This window comes from Protopterus annectens, chromosome 7.part0 (assembly GCF_019279795.1).
Source record: "Protopterus annectens isolate FY-2018-M chromosome 7.part0, PAN1.0, whole genome shotgun sequence".
Lineage (NCBI taxonomy): Eukaryota > Metazoa > Chordata > Ceratodontiformes > Protopteridae > Protopterus > Protopterus annectens.
Genome location: NC_056739.1, coordinates 1288421851 through 1288439627, shown reverse-complemented (window position 1 = coordinate 1288439627; position 17777 = coordinate 1288421851). Strand labels below are relative to the sequence as shown.

Genomic DNA, 17777 nt, shown 5'->3' with positions numbered 1-17777 from the left:
AAACTTGAAGAGGGGTAGTCCAACCAGGTCCACCAGTCCATATGACTCTGGCAAAACTGAGTGAACTTTATATGAGCAGGCTGAGACAAACTAATGCACCAATGATCTGCAGACATCCCATAAAAGGATCTGTATAGGAATCTTTACAAAGTGCAATAGTAATATGGCAGATGATAAGAGACTAAGAGTATGCAAGTACCAAGTTGCTGGAGAAGACAAGTGACATCAATTCAATTACTGGATTTTTTAAAGATGATACACAAGCTTGCAGAAATAATCTTTTTGGAGGGGAACGGAAAGGACAGCAGGCTCCATTTTGCTTTCTAAGTGATGTGATGCGGAGAGAAATCAAGGATGATATTTGGTTGGTAGCATCCAAGAAATTACTGATTTTTTTTTTTTTGGCAACAGATTTGATTGCCAGATTTATAGTAAAGCCCAGGGATCTGGAGACGTAAGACAGGTAATCCCCAGAATGTGAGAGCTGGTACCCAGCTGGAGCATTAAGATAGCAATCGTTCAGATATGAAAGACACCTGGAACTCTCTGCATCGCAGGTGAGCAGTCATTACTGATATGAGTATGGAAACCACTGGAGGAGTTGTGGTAAATCTGATGAGCAGAGCCCTGAACTGGAGGTGTCTGGTTCTCAGCTGAAAACGCTGAAGGGTCATGGAGTGGGTGTTTAATATGGTATAATAGCATGTGTCCCATAAATGTACAGAGCACATCCAATCATCCTTGTGGGGAACGGTAGGATGGAACTGCACTGTGATCATCCGTATCTATTATAAAAAAAGTATGTAGCCGTAGAGAAGTCAGAACAGAGTATGTCAGGGGAAACAGGAATATGGACATAGAGGAGGGTTTGAACTTCATGGCGGACCAGGCTGGAAGTTGCAACAGAGGGCCAGGTGCATACCTCTGAGACTAATTAAACACTGGTCATGGAAAGAAGCCAGAGACAGGAAACATCTCCATGGAGCTTTGACAAAAAGGCGTCAAGCACTCCATGTCTGTTAAAGACACCCACATATAAGAAAAGAAAACCAGAATGAATGAAAAAGACAACAAACCAATGGTCATAAATTACACCATTGTCAATCCACCTTCAGGAATGCATCCGCGCCTAAAGTCTAGGATGTCTACGTACCTGTGCGCCCAAACATTACCTTCTTTCTAGAATCTACAGCAGAACTTGCCAAACCCAGACTGCCAATGCAGCTTTTTCTGCTGCAGGTTACAGAATTCCAAGGGGATGACTACTGTTTCCTGTCAGTACTGAATAGTTGAGGGAAAAACAAACCATGGATTCAAACAAGTGAAACTCAGATGACAGCTCTGGACCCGAATGCACTGATTCCAAAAACAGTCCGCTCAATCTGGGTGATGTGCCAACCCCTGGGATCCGAAACCCATGGCTTTGAGGAGAGAATCCCCCACAGTAGCTGCAAGTCTGAAGCCAGTGGAATCTGCAGAGGTCTAGTTAGAACAGCAGTGTCTCAATGGGGAATTGGTAAATGTACGGGGATCCCTGTCAGAAGGCAAGTTCTGATCACTGACAGCAACAAATACTGACGCTGTCAGATCCGAAGGAATCCCCAGATCCAAAAAATGTGCCAATGACGACATTTCAAGATCCAAAGAAGGTCTCACGGGAGACTATCCAGTTGTAGGATCCTAGGATCAGAAATCAGACAGCATGTGAACGGATTGGACCCGAAGTTTAAAAGACACTGTAAGCGTTGTCTACACAAGCAGCAAAATAATGAATCTGTCAGATCCAAAGAAAAACACAACAGCCCACTGGTACTGAATCTGAAGGAGCCGAATGTCAGTATTATAATCCTCCATGGGCACCAGACATCCATAGGACCAGAGTCTTAGGATTCGAGGAAGGGGAAAGAGAAACAAATTGGATCAATCGGGTTTCATGGTGGGACGATCCCAGACCTGAATGCGTCTATGCTCCAGTCCGATCCTAGGAGGCTGCCCCAAGCGATGTCACAAACGGTCGAAACCGCAGACCCAGAATCCAGTGATAAAAGAGGAAATACCCCAGGACCAACCTGTCGGATGCAAGAAGACATGGGATCCGACTGAGACTCTAGTGACCTCATATCCAAAGGATTGGATCCGAGACACTTGTTAGTCATAGCTGTTACACTCTCTACGGGGGTTGAGCTTGGAAAGAACAGTAAGAAACAGGGGGTCCTAAGGTACAGAACCAAGTACTCAAACCCAGCACCTCCAATGAACAAAACAAGGTGCATGACAAGTCCGGTCCTCCTGTTCACTTGCACTGTTCTGTAAGCGGGAACATTTAATATATATACATTCAATCTGGACCAAGACTCATACCTTTCAAACTTGCAGTGCTCACCTCAAACAAGAAAGATGGCTAGAATAACAGCATTTGGGTAAGTATACATCTCCTGAAAGGCAGAAATTCAGAAAACAACTGTATGTCATTCTATTTGGATTTGTGCTTGTTTTTTATTTTTTGTTGCTGATATATAATGTATGTCATTCTAGTCTACTCACACACCACAGCGAAAGTACCACAGGAAACTAGGCCATGCACAAGGTAGCAAATTCAAGACCTCTCATCTGTGACCTCAGTCCATTTTTTTTTTTTTTTCATGAGGAGACAATAAGCTGTCATTATCACTCTGCATACTGTGGTCAAAGCTATGCAAAAGAATCTAACCTGCTGTAAACGCAGGAACCTCCAACCTTGACTTAGTAATGTAAGCATAAACTGTACAGAGACTGACAAAAAAAGCCCAGATGTTAGTCTCCTCATAATGATCTAATTATTATAAAAAAATTGTGGCTTCCCAACAACTTTGAGGCAAATCATAAAGACAGACATTCGTACTTGTGAAAAAGGATATTCTAACAAGTGTCTTAACCTGTAAGAACAATATATAAAGATGTTCAGATTGTAAGCTCTAAAAAGGGAGAGGTTATGTCCACCAAGAGTGCAATTCTCCACTCTTTCAACCCCTGTTGAAAAGGAGATGTATACAACATAAAATTCCAATAGCCGCTAAGTATAATGCCTTCGCAAGCAAAAAGCAGACTATGTAACTGTGGAGGCAAGAAGGCTCCACCACTAACAGAAACTACCAACACATAGTGAAAACATGGGATGGATATGGGTAAAAAACAATGACACTATTAAACATAGAGAAGTAATCTCCCCATTGACTGAGTCAAACGGACCAAAGAATTTACAAAATGTAAGGACTCTCATGCTTTATCAAGTAGGGAAAATACACAAGAAAAGGCACAATAGAGCTAGATGACAAGCAACAAACAAAGCACTAGCAGAAACTAAAAAAGACAAGTCAATATAAATAGACAGAGATATATAGATATAGATGTAGATATAGATATATAAACATATATAAATACATATATATATATATCCATCTAGAGGGATGTTAGCCTAGAAATTTAAAGAAATTAGAAACAGTAAACTACCTGAAAGCTCAAGAACAAAGTATCTTCTGTCTTGCTTCTAAGGTGGCAAATGAAATCCAAGGACTTAGAGGTCCTGTGTTGCATTATGGGATGAGGGAGAAGCCCAAGATTAGGATCTGAAATCTAGAAAATGTGGCCGAGCTGGATCAGTGAGGGAGAATGAAGAGGACATCATCATATATTATCTCCACTACTTTGGCATTGAGAGACCACTGAGGCATCAGAATGGACCTGCCTAGTTCGTCTGCAAGCATGTTGGCATTTCTCAGTATGTGCGCAGCATTGCTATAAGAAAGCAGTTGGCAGCAATTGCCCACTGACACATTCTCACTGCCTCTCAACATATTGGATAGGGTTTCCCCCTATTTGTTGATGTACCACACTACAGACATATTGTCCGTCTGAATCATAATCATCCTGGAGGGGAGAGCATCTTGAAAGGCCTGCAACATTAGGAGGACTGATCTCATTTCCAGGACATTGACATGCAAATTGGCCTCTTCTAAGGACCCTCACAAGAAATGCCCCACCCTAATTGGGAGGTATCCATGAACACAGTGGCTGCCAGCAGCAGGAGAACAAATGGATGTCCCTGAGAAACTTAGTTTGAGCGGGTCCACTAAAAAAGATATTTCTTGCAAACGTGTGTGATCCTGACTGGTGTGTACAAGTGCTGCTGAAGAATAGACCACTGTACTGACAGAGTCCACTACAGAATTTGCATATGAAATCTGACTACAGGAACCAGAATAATTGCTGCTGCCATGAACCCTAAGGCTTGTAAGACTAGGCGGGCTGGAAGAGAAGATAAGATCGCTTTCATGACATAGGATTTGAAGGTTTGCACTCTTGTTGGAAGAAGTGATGCTATCTCATTTACATTCACCGTGTCTAGTCAAGCACCTATGATCTCCAGATCCTGCATAGGTGGGAGCTGTAACTTGCTGCAGTTGACTGTGATGCCTTGATGGAGACATACTTGGAACAAGCAGACCCATGCTAGTAAAATTAGATGCCTGGCTGAAGTAGCAGGAGGGAGTAATCTAGACATAGAAACAGTCTGAATCCCAGCAGTCACAGATGAGCTGTTATCACTGCCATGCATTTAGTGAACACCCTGTTGCTATGGTGAGACCAAAGGGCAGTGCTCTGAACTGGTAATGACTGGCCCCCAAATGAAAGTGCAGATATCTTCTGTTCAATTTGATGTGACAGTACATATCCTGAAGATCTATCAAGTACATTCAACTGCCCTTTCACAACAGGGGCAAAATGGACTGAACCATGACCATTTGGAATCTTGAATACGTCATATATTGGTTTAGTTTACTGATATCCAGGATGGGTCTAAAGTCCCCTGTTTTTTTTGGCACTAAAAAGAATCTTGAGTAGGTTCTGAATCCTATCTGCTATGGGGGACCTTCTGGGAGACTCTTTTTCTAGCAGCATTTCTATTTCCAAGGCTACTGGCTTCCTCTGATTGGGTGGAACATCAGGGATTCTCTTCATTTTTGCAGGGGGAATTTGGGAAAATGGTATACAATAACCTCTGGATATGATCTTCTGCACCCAAGAATCTTTTGTGATGGATACACAGGCTTCATGGTGCACAGACAAGCACCCCCACCCCAACTGCCTCCAAGAACAGCAGCCAGGCAACCTTTCAGGAGTGCTGGTAAGTTTTGACAGAGAAAGAATCCCAGAAACCCTGGTTCTGCAGGCTACCTTTGCCATGAGGGCGGCATCTTCCATTAAGAGTTCCCCCCTCTGCCTCTACGGGAAACGGAAAACATCTCCTTGTGACTCTTGGAAAGGATCCACGGACTTGCGAAATCACATCTTTCTGCCTTCTCACTAATTCCAGGAAAAGGGTCTCTGAGGAGTAGAAAAACAGACTGATCCCAAAGGCATACCACATCTTTCCATCTTGCTCACTTCTGGAGAGCATTTCCTTCACCTGTGGGCCAAACAAAGATGAGTATTCAAAAGGAGCACTGATGAATGAAGACCTGAAGGGCTCTGCAAAATTGCAAAGACTCATTCAGGCATGTCTCCTGATGGCTATGCCTGTACCCGTCACCCATGAGGTACACCCTGTAGTGTGGGATATCAGTCTCATGAACGCATTAGATATGGAATAAAGGCTGGTCAATCATGAGGAAATCTTGTTCTGGTCCTCCACAGACATGGACCCAAGAAGAGATTTCGAGAGCTCTTTTGTCAAATCTCTTTGCAACCTTGTAAAGTGCACCAAATAATTCAGCAACCTCAAGGCAAAGATCACTGAAGTGTAAACGTGCTTTTCAAGTCTTTCCAAGGCCCTAGACTCCCTGCTGGGGACAGATGACCTCTGCTCTGTGAGCTTTTTTCAGTGGCTGCTGCCACAACCATGGCATCTACTAGGGCCTCCTTGCTTCAGTGTACTCTGTCCTTTAGGAAGGAGGGGGGCTAAAATTCTACCTAAGCAGAATAATGCCTTCCAGGAAGGGCATTACATGGAAATAACAGACTTTTCATGGGTTCTCAGGCCCTCTGCCTGCAGAGATGGGCCTCACACCACTCCTGGGTAGTCTATTCCATGGGAAGAGTGTGTTTTGGCCCAGAAATTGTAGTTTATTTGGCCGTTTGGTCAGTTTTCCATCTCTTTCAACTTGCTGGCTTAAAAGCCTACATTTGTACTTGTTCCCTGCCTTTCCTGTAAATAGTCTAGTCCAGGTAGAGATTTGCTGTATCCAGGACTCTTTGTAAGTTTCTAAGCCCCCCAAGCCTTTCTGTGTTGGAGGGAAGCCTTCTAGGTTATTAGTGGGAGTGGTATGCATTAGGTAGTCTATCTCACACAACAGGAGTGGTTCCTGGCCCAGAAACTGAAGCTACTGGCTGCTTGGGCAGTTTTTTTCCATCTCTTTCAACGTTCTGGTTTAAAAGCCACACTTGCGCTTGTTTCCCACCTTTCCTGTAACTAGCCTAGTCCAGATACAGAGTTGCTGTATCCAGGACTGTTGGTAAGCTTCTGAGCCCCACAAGCCTTTCTGTGTTGGAAGAAAGCTTTCTACCTTATCAGTGGGAGTGGTAAGCACTAGGTAGCCTGTCTATCACGAGCGGAGAGATTCTTGGCCCAGAAATGATAGTTTACTAACCATTTGGATAGTTTGTCCATCTCTTTCAACTTTCTGGTTTAAAAGACCACATCTGTGCTACTTTCCCATCTTTCCTGTAACTAACCTACTGGGTAGCACTAGAAAGCCTTAAACTAATACAAGCCTTCTACTTAGAAGATAGACTTTGGAGTGATTAAGTATCAGTTTTCTGTACTTTCTTGCTGTACTTAACTGTTTTCCGCCTAAATGCAGATTTTCAAGCATTTATTGTGATTTAAAAGCTTGTTTTTTCACATATTGTATTTATTTGGCTGCCTGCACTTTTAAAAAGTTTTTTGTTTAAATAATTTAAGTGTTGTAGGCTACACACTAAAGTGTGATAGCCTTTTCTGATCGTTTGTAGTCGTTTAAAGCAGTTTTAAGTGTATTTTTTTTTACTGTTTTTGCCTTATCTTTTCAAAAAAAAAAAAATTCCTTGTTTCCCACCTTTCTAAGCTAGTATAGCCCACTTTTCAGGCTAGTCCTGAATTCAGGGCTGTGATACTAGTTTCTGAGTTGCCCATATCTTACTTGGATAGAAGGAAGTTTCTCTGTTCACCTGTGAGAGAGAGGAGCTTTGAGCAACCTATCTGTCCCTGGAGGAGTGGTTCCAGTGCAGACATTAGTAGTTTATTGGCCATTTTGGGCTAATTTCTATCTCTTTCATTTCCCTACTATAAAAACCGCGTTTCCACGGTTTTGCGCACTGGGCAGTGCCAGTTAGCTATGGTTAAATTATTCCTGGCTCCACTAAGTCTCAACCTAAGCACTCAAAAAGCATCTTACAGCTCAGCACTTGCTCAGACCTAATGGCAAGCACTAATATACCCTGACACTGACTGCCCAGCAGGGCAAGGCTCTTTATTCACCCTTCACCAACCAAGCGACTAAGCAGCTCACCCTACTATTTAGGCATAACCAAAGGGCAACTTCAGGTGCACTCTCCAGACCAGCTGCTGAATCTGGGTATCCTGAGGAAATGTTACAACTGCTCATATACACAGACAACCCTCTCCTCCTACCAAGGCTCAAAAGTCAAACCCACCTCCGTAAACAGCACAATTAACATAAAACTGAGGGTTATGCTACTCAACGCCAGGAGTTTAAATCTCAAAATGCGCAAGCTCGAAGCACTCCTCAGTATGGAGAACGTCAACATCTGTGCAGTAACTGAAACCTGGTTTAAGGCTCCAGAGACCACCCTAGCACTACTGGGCTTCAACTCATACCACACGTTTTGGCCACAGAACACGGACCGAAACACAAAATGAGGGGGTGTATCCATATTCATCAAGGATACCTACACCTCCAGGTTAGTGGTGCAGCATGATACCTCTGAGATCATTCATGTGCAACTAACATCAGGCAAATCTGCAATGCAAATTGTGGCCTCCTACAGATCACCCTCCATGACCCAGGACCACCACTCCACCTTTCTGGAGATACTGGAAAACATGAAGGTCCTACTGAACACCCTGATACTGGGCGATTTCAATTACCCTACCATTAACTTAGAAAACTACTTGAGTACAAATTCCCAGGCCCAGCGCTTCCTGAAATTCATCAACTCAAACGCCCTGGATCAGCTGGTAAACTCCCCTACCAGAGGTGAAAACATACTGGACCTGGTTCATCATCAACATGGACGACAGTGTTCCACACCGGAGGTCAACCAGTCACTGGTTAGATCAGACTATACACTAATCACTCTGGATGTCCAAAACTTTTCTAAAGCAAACTTCACCTTACTTAAGACAGAGGTGGTAAGTTTCACAGCCCCCACGCTAAAGGATAACAAATGCACTCTATGAGCACTTACAAGGATGCATGGATTGTGCCATCCCTTGCAAAACCAAGACTCCCTCCCCTAAGAGAAGGAAACCAGTTTGGTGGACCCCTGCAATAAACAGGCTATACAATAGAAGGAGAAAACTAGTTCGGAAAAAAAGCAAATCCCAAGAAGGAAAGACATCCCTGATCAGTATCAGTAAGAAACTAAGGTCCCTCATGAAATCATCCAAGGCTAACTTCGAAAGAAAAATAGCCAAGTATTCAAAAGATAACCACAAAGCCTTCTTTAGCTATGTTAGGAATCTAAGTGGCAACTCGCAGATGTGCACTGACCTAGTGCAAAATAGCACAAAATATATTGAACCTACTGATATTGCCAACATCCTGGCAGATAGACTCAGTGCAAACTTCACCCCCCTCTCACCTCCAAAAGGGCCCACAACAATACTGGAAAAGTGTAGTGCCCCAAAAATCACAGACGCGCAGGTGAAAACAGCCCTTTCAAAAGCCAAAAACTCAACGTCAATGGGACCAGATGGTGTCCCAGGCTGCGTCTTGCACAAACTACAGAACGAACTAACCCCCCCACCTAAACATGATGTTCAATCTCAGCCTCTAGAATGGCACACAGCAACAGTTATTCCTCTCCACAAAGGAGGGACCACAACTGACCCTGGTAACTATCGCCCCATAAGCCTGACTAGCCTGGTCTGCAAGGCTATGGAGCACATCATCATGGAACTCATTAACAAAGACATTGGGAACCTCCAAACACTTGACCCGATCCAGTTCGGCCTTGTTAAGGCAAATCATGCCTACTAAACCTGGTTGACTTCTTCGAGACAGTCACCAAAGCCAAAGACGAGGGAAAGGTGGTTCACACAGCCTACCTTGACCTCGCCAAGGCTTTCGACACCATTCCTCACTCTGGTATTACAGAAAAACTCACCAGCCTGAACATAAACCCCTACATCACGAGATGAGTTGCCAACTGGCTTACAGATAGAACTCACACTGTAAGAATAGCAGGCTCCAGGTCCTACTCTAAACCAGTCACAAGTCGTGTCCCGCAAGGCTCAGTACTGGGACCCCTACTGTTCGGCATATACTTCTCAGAAGTACAGGCAAACACAGGAGGACTATGGCTAACCAAGTTTGCTGATGACTGCAAACTGGGAGCCATAATTGACTCTTCGGCTGACACGGACATCCTCTAACAGGGCCTTACTGAGACGGACACCTGGTGTCAAAGTCATGGCCTCAAGCTAAATGCCAAAAAATGCATAGTCATCCCATTTGCAAAAAACAAAACACCCATGAAGTACCACATAGCTGGCAGCCCCCTTAATACAGAAGAGGTAATTAGAGATCTGGGGACCCAGGTAGATAGTAATCTCTCCTTTGACAATCATATTGCCAAAGTAGTTAAGAAATTCTTCTATGTGGCCCATCTAATTACTAAAGGGTTTGCATCTAGAAATAAAGAGGTTATAGTGCCAATCTACTCATCACTCATTAGACCCATCATAAAGTACAATGTTCCATTTGGGATGTACCTCACAAGACACTTCCAACAGCTGGAAAGACCACAAAAGTACCTCATCAACAGGATTACTGGCCTCAAACATATGTTCTATGCAGCCCGACTGAAAAAACTCTGGCTGTACTCAGTGGCATATCACTTACTCAGAGGTGATCTCTGCCTGACTTACAAAGCCATGTCCAACTCAGAATTGATGGACATGCTCCACCTAAAGAAATCCAAGTCACTGCGAGCCACGCGCTCTAGTGAGCTAAAGCTTGCCACAACAATAAATAGAACATGCTAAACGGGATAGATTCCTGTCACAGAGACTCCCCATACTTTGGAACAAAATTCCAAATTACATTAGGCAGAGCCCCTCAATAACACTCTTCAAGAGAAACCTTGACGAGTGGATGGGTAACAGAAAATACACCCCTGGGATCACTTCATTGGTTCTGCTTGACACAGGAGCAGTTAATTAATCAATGGGGTGGCAAAAGCCGACACACTCTGGCTAGGCTTATAAATGCCCTTGGGCAGATAGCCTAGTACCTACCTATGAACCTATTATTTCCCTGTAATGCCCATCCTCCTGGGCATTATTGCTTGCTCAAAAACCAGAGCTAGCACCATAAATCCCTACAGTTCTGGCTTCAGTTGGTAGAATGCCTATACTAGGATTGCTATGAGATTAATAAGAGTTCTGGAATGCATAGAAAATTTCTCTGTTATGCTGATGCAATAAGCAAGAAGCACCAACAGACCTGATAAACACACCAAATGTGATATACTGAAATGTTTAAGTGACCTGGCATGACAAAACTAATGCAACAGACAGAGAGCAGAAGAATGCATATGCCACCCAGCGTAGCTCTACTATTTAATCATGATTGGAGTTTTATCAACACACAAAAAAATTCTGTAAATGGTTAGAGAAAATAATCACCTTCTAACATCAAGCCAACGATCTGTTCATCCTTCTCTTTCATCAATTCAGCAGTCTCATTGGAGTTTAATCTTGTAGAAAGCTCTTCTTTCATAATCATTAGTTCCTAACATCAATCATATTGAATAGTGTTACAAAGCATACAGAATTGTTCACACAGCTCTACAAATATACTCTCAAGAATACATTTACTGCACACTTATTTCAATAAATGAATGTCTGTCTGAATATACATACTGCCTTTGCAATTACCTTTTTAATGGTATCTCTTTCTTTGCATGCTAGTTGTGCCTTCCTTTCAGACTCTGCTATTCGTTGTGTAAACTCTTCTCTGAGTGAAGAAATGCCACCACTATTTTCTTCTTTTAGCCTGATGAGCTCACTTAAAAACAGAAGTGAAAATTAATATTATGTACTAATAATTTATTTACTGAATTTAATAATAATGTAAATACTATACAAAGTATTACCTCTAAATCACTTGAATTCCAGTTAAGCAAACATTCCTAACAAGCTGATACACAAGTGTCAAGGACAATTAAGTATAGGATTTTATGCATTTTTGCAAACACACGAAGACGTAAGTGGAAAAGATCAATGAACTTCAAAGTACACTTGAATGTTATAATGAATTGTCCCTTCTTCATACGCCTCATGCACACCTTTTGTATCACAGTCCCCAGTACCTCTCTTTATTGATTAGAGCTCTGCTATTTCCCACAGAATGTCATACTGGACACACACACAACCCTCTATGGGAAAAAAAATCATTGATCAAATTGAACATCTGCTGTATTACATTAACTGTGCTACACATTTGTTGATAGACTGTTAACCGTACTGGTATAATACACAGGCCTATTTATTTTCAGACATGATTCTAGGCTTAAAGAAGGAAACACACAAGTTAAGAACATGGCATAAAATGCAGGTCTGAAAGCACAGTCATTGTAACAGCAGATGTTCAAATACCAAGATTACTGCTATAACAAAAAAAAAAAGTCTCTTGGTCAGATACTTAGTAACATTCACGACATCTACAGAAGCCTGTGGCTGTAGTCTCATGCTATGACCAATAGGAAGAGTCCGACTATTAAAAAAAAGAAAAGAAAAAAAAAAAGAGCCAAGTGCTCTACTCTGTTCTTTTCTGCAGCCTCACTCCTCAGAAGTCGATAATAGAGCAATAACACAACAAATGCTGCTGTAGAAGGCTAAAAAGAGTCTTGGGAGCCAAAATCAGCAAAAGCAAATCTGTTACAAGAAAAGTAATGTAACATTATGTTGGACACTAAAAGTACATCCTAATGAAGAAAGGGATAAAGATCTGGACGGGGTTGTTTAACAGTATTTTAAAAGGAATGGAAGCACCAACATCCTGGAAGAAAGCTGTGGTGGCTGTCAGTAAAGACCCAGTAGACCCAGCATCATATTGGCTCATTTCAATTTTAAATCAAGATTCTGATGTATTTATATTTACAATAGCTAAAAGAATGGCAAGGGTGTTCCTAAAATTGATAATTATGGATCACTGTAGCTTTATGGAGGGAAGACAAACATTTGACAACATTAAGAGAAAAACAATGATCCTGATGGAAGCAGAATGTAAGTAAATAACTGCTGCTGTTGGTGGGTCTTGAAGCAGAGAAAGTAGTTGATAGAACAGGTTAGGATTTTATGAGCAGGGCAATGGAAGCACTTGCATTCCCTGACAAAATCAGTAGGTGGATTAGGAGGATATATTAGGGATTGGAGCCAAAAATGAAAGGGGGAGGGGGTTCCTCTCTGATAAGTTCTGTCTGAGAAGAGGAACCAGGCAGGGGTGTCCTCTTTTCCCTTTGTTATTTGCATTACATTTAGAACCACTGGCAAAGAAAATAAGGGACTGGAGCTGGAAGTTCTTATTTATGGATATGGATATCAAGATACTAACAGTGAAAATGTTTTTAGGTCTTTAGTTTTATATGCATGTTAGTCATATTTTTATCAACCAGGTGAGAAGTTGTGGACAGTAATTAATAAAGAGTTGAAACATTTTATCTGGGAGGATAAGAGGGCAGGAGTCGAGTGGGAAATAAGTTGATGTCCTTCCATATCACTGTTGCAGTACTCTTAACATAAGGGATATCCTGCCAACATCTGCTCAGTATACCAACGCCTTTGGAATTTATAGACGTCATATGTCACACACATGCTCCCCGCATAAGGTGAACTGCATAAAGGTGACATACAGATGTACATACCATAGAACTTCGATGCTGCCAGTCCGAACACCATTACTGATCATCGGTCTGAATGCTTCTTCTTTTGTACTGGCTACCGAGCCATGTTTTAGATAACTGCCCCATTGGGGTTTCTTCTTATTTATTTTTACTTTGATATGTTTACATATCATCCAGAAAGGGAAACTGTCAGTGTGGAAGGCAGATTCTCTATAAAGATCCTCAAGAGCAATGTCTCTTTTGTTTAGGTGCTTCTCACAGCTATATGTGGTGCTCTGTCTGTTAAGACCCTTCGTAGTTGTATCTCTTCCTAGCTGATTTACTTGGAGGAGATCCAATGTCTTAAATTGTAGGAGCAAGTTGCTATGGCGGAATTTTCCCATTCTGAAGCTCAGCCGCCTGCCAAGAAAAAGGCCAAAAACTCAGGTCTGTTTCAGCAGCTGTCCCACCTGCCCTGGACGTTTCTCTTTAGGCTAATGAAAGCCAAGAGGATCATCCAGTTGTCTCAGATTCCTCTGCCGCAACTCTGTAAGAGGCCAGCATGAATCTGACTTCTCAAACATCGCTGCAGGCTTTGCAAACTTCCACTCCAGATGCTCAAGGGGAACCTCGACTGATTATATCTGAGGGACTGAGGCATACCTCAAATTCTAGTCTGGGAGGAGATTCCATGGGTTTTGGAAAGGGTCCAAACCTTCTAGAGTTTTTTGGGCAGATGTTCCTCTGAAGAAAAAAAAAAAACAAGAAAAAACAAGCATACTTCCCCTGCTGCTAATGTTCCCCAACATGAATGGCAGGATTTTACTCCGGGGTTATTTAATGCCTTTATGACCTTAAAGCCTTCTCAAGGAGTTTCTGTACCTGTTCCTCCCTGAAGCTCTACTCCTCTTAAAAGGCCCAGAGAGGAGGAGTCCTCTGATGAGGATTTAGATTCTGGAGAAGAGTCATTGGAATATTTTTTGCAAATTCCTTCTCCATTGGATTATCGGTCTAAAAGAAGATTCTATCAGTCCAGACTCTCCTTTAGAAAAATTCTCCTTTGGGAATATTATTTTTTGTATGATGGAATATTTCAAATGGGTCTTCCCTCAGGTTCATGAATTCCTCCAGATGAAGTCTCCCAAGCCCTCTGCTGTACCTCAGGTCTTGGTTGCCCTCTACCTTTTCAGAGGCCTCTGTTGCCCATGATTCTCAACCTAAAGCCCCCAAAAAACCTGACAGATTTTACAAGGTAACAACAAGAAAAGTACAGTTTTGTACCTACCATAAATGTAGATGTTCGAGTGCTAATACAGCTGCAGTAATCACATATGGGTTCTCTGCCGTCAGGCGGTCCCTCGGTCGGCCGAATTCCAAAGTCTTGGTCCGGCGTCGGTTGTTGTCGCATTCTTTCCTGACGTCAGTGCGACAGGGGTATATAAGACACAGCCAAGGCCATATTCTTCAGTCTTTTCTTGCCCCAGATGCCAGGTGCCCCCAGAAGGAAGGCAATACATAAATTATATATAAAAATATATTCAAGCAATGCAATGTAATCAAAAAACAGTAGTTGCAAGCAAATACACCATAGGAGGATAACCCAAATTAGGTTATAAGAGGAGGTGTTAGCCACTAGTCCTTTACCAAGAGGGGAAGGAGGGAGGGAAACCTGTACTGCAGCTGTATTAGCACTTGAACATCTACATTTATGGTAGGTACAAAAGTGTACTATGTTCATCGTGCATACAGCTGCAGTAATCACATATGGGTAGAATCCCAAAGCTACGCACAGGGTGGTAGGCACTAGGTGGAACTTGGATGAGCCAGAATGCCCTGCAATACAGCAGTGGCAAAGCCTGCTCTAGTTTTGGAATATAAGGGCAGGTGGTATTGTTTTGTGAAGGTATGCACAGAACTCCAAGTGGCTGCCTCCAAAATATCTTTGGTAGGAACTCCTCTGAGGAAGGCTATAGAGGTAGCTGTGGCCCTGGTGGAGTGGGATCTGATACCTGTAGGGACAGATTTCCCATGATAGGAGTAACAAAACCGTATGCAGTGGCCTATCCATTTTGAAATTGTCTGTTTGGTCACTGGCTTCCCTTGAGCTCCTACAGCATAGGACACAAAAAGTTGTTGTGATTTCCTAAAAGGCTTTGTTCTGTCCAAGTAATAACATAGCTGTCTATGGATGTCTAAAGAGTGCAGCAGCCTTTCCCCTTTGTTTTGAGGATTAGGGTAAAAGGTAGGCAAGTGTATGGCTTGATTTAAAGCTAGCCAAAAACACGGTAGTCACAAACAAACAATTTTAATGAAGCTTTCGGGTCTACACCCTTCATCAGCACATAAAATCACCTTACATAAGTTGCATTTAAATAGAGGAAGCACTGAAAAACACATGATCAAGCCAGCCAACCAGATACAAACCAAAATTAATTATGCAAATAATTTAAAATGCATCACACCCAAAACTCTTAAAGAAGTTTTACTTGTATTAATAAAAAACAATTTTATATAGATTAAATACAGTTACATATAGATAAATCATTCATATCAAATAAGAACTTTTTTCTTTTTTTTTTTTTTTTTTAAAAACTTTTTTTAAAAACTTTTTAAAAAGGTAGCAGCTCAAAGTTAGCATCATAAATTCTCCCTCTGACGCTTAATCAAAACTGGTTTGAGACTTACTGCTCCATTCAAGCCAGGCCATTTATCAGCCTGTAAACGTACTATCCACTCATATTCCTTCAATAACAAAAGATTTTCCAAGTCACCACCCCTAATACCCATTCGTACAGTGCATATGCATCTGAATTTAAAAGCATGAGTTTGAAATTCATGTAAATGTCTGAATAAACCATTTGTCTCAATATTCCGTCTTATTTCGGACCTATGCTCTATTATTCTATCTTTAAGCTTCCTGGATGTTTTCCCTACATAAAATGCGTTACATTAAACACAGGTAGCTAAATAAACTAACTTAGTAGTACTACAATCTGCTTTGCAAGTAAACTTAAAACATTCACCTGTTGTAGGATGTCTGAAGCTATTATTACTATCATTAATATCAGAGCAACAGACACAATTATAGCACTTGAAAGTGCCCACTTTAGTACATAAAGGAGCAGATTCAGTTTGAAAATCCTTATAACATAATATTTGCTTAAACGTCTGACCATTCCTAAAGGCAAACCTTGGTACTGGACCTAAAATGTCCTTTAAATCTGGTTGAGACATTAAAATTACCCAATTCTTTTGAATTATTTTACAAACATCATTTGTATTGGCATTATAGGTGGTAGTAAACCTGATGACAGGCTTGCTTACTACCTTATCAGCTTCATTCCCTAATATATACCCTGAGTGAGTCAAAGAAACAGAACTAAAAACTGGTTTATAAGGACCTCTTCTGCCTTACAAAACCTCTTCATAACTCATATTTACATCTCTAAGGTAATAGCCATTCTCAATAAACTCTTTCCTCATCTTCTCAGTTTCCTCCAAAAACACACCCTCCTCAGTTGTTAGTCTACTGACTCTTATTAACTGAGATTTTATAATGCCTCTATATATATGTACTGGTTGCATGCTAGCAGTATTTAAATATCTTGCTGCATGCACATCCTTCCTATGCACCTTTGTTTCCAGCCTTCCAAGTTTCCTATATACCCTTATATCTAAAAAATCCATTGTATCTAAAGAAAAATCCATCTTAAATTTAAGGAAACTTGTCGTAGTGTTGAGATAGGACAGAATTTTTTCTAACTGAGTCAGAGTCCCTTTCCAAATAAAAAAACAGTCATCAACAAATCTGCAGTAACAATCAAAGTAAAGAGCAAATTCATTATTTTCATTTAAGATGTATTGATTTTCCCATACATATAAAACTAAATTAGCAAAGGTATTGGCCACGGACGTCCCCATGGCCACCCCAGTTAACTGCTTGTAGGGAACACCATCAAAAATAAAATCATTCTTTGTCAACACCAAATCTAATAAGAGGCAAATATTCTCTATTTCACGTGTTTGTTGAGAGGATTGCATTGTTAAAAACTTCTAATTGCCTCAATCCCATATTCTATTGGAATCACCGTAAAAGTGACACAATATCCAGTGTAACTAAAAATAATCAGAACTAGTTTCACCATTAAACCACACACTAAGTTTCTCTAAAAAGTGCACCGTATCCTTTAAAACTGTTTCACATTTCAGTAAATACTTTCCTAACACTTTTTGTAAATACCTAGAGATGGGCTCAGTCACCCATCCTTTACCAGATCTGATAGGCCTTAGTGGTGGGTCACTCATGGATTTATGCACCTTGGGGATACCATAAATCTGTGGAATTTTAGGACATGTTACTGTTAAATAAGTGAATAATTCAATTGTAATGTCCTGATTCAATTGCATATCATATAAGAATAAATTCACCTGAGAAATATGATTTCTCACATCTGCAAATGTTATTACTTTAAAAGTATTAGTGTCAGACAAGAACTCTTTAAACTTACTCATATACCATGATTTGTCCATAAAGACTGTTGCCCCTCCCTTGTCTGCTTGCTTAATCACGATACTCTTATCTTTTTTAATTTGCTGTAACAATTTATAATCATTAAAAGATAAGTTATATTTAACATCCCTACTTTTATGTTTACTTTTGGCATTATACAAAACTCTTATCTCATTCTCAA

At 41.2% G+C, this 17777-nt stretch overlaps 1 protein-coding gene across 1 annotated transcript in view; it reads right to left on the bottom strand.

Annotated features, from left to right (window-relative positions):
• TMF1 (TATA element modulatory factor 1) overlaps positions 1–17777 on the bottom strand; it is a 1367094-nt gene that overhangs the window by 1205287 nt on the left and 144030 nt on the right. The window contains exons 3-4 of the mRNA XM_044076393.1: positions 11141–11270; positions 10889–10994 (exon numbers count right to left, since the gene is read on the bottom strand). Of these exons, the coding sequence (XP_043932328.1) occupies positions 10889–10994; positions 11141–11270 (236 nt within the window). The remainder of the gene's footprint in view (positions 1–10888; positions 10995–11140; positions 11271–17777) is intronic.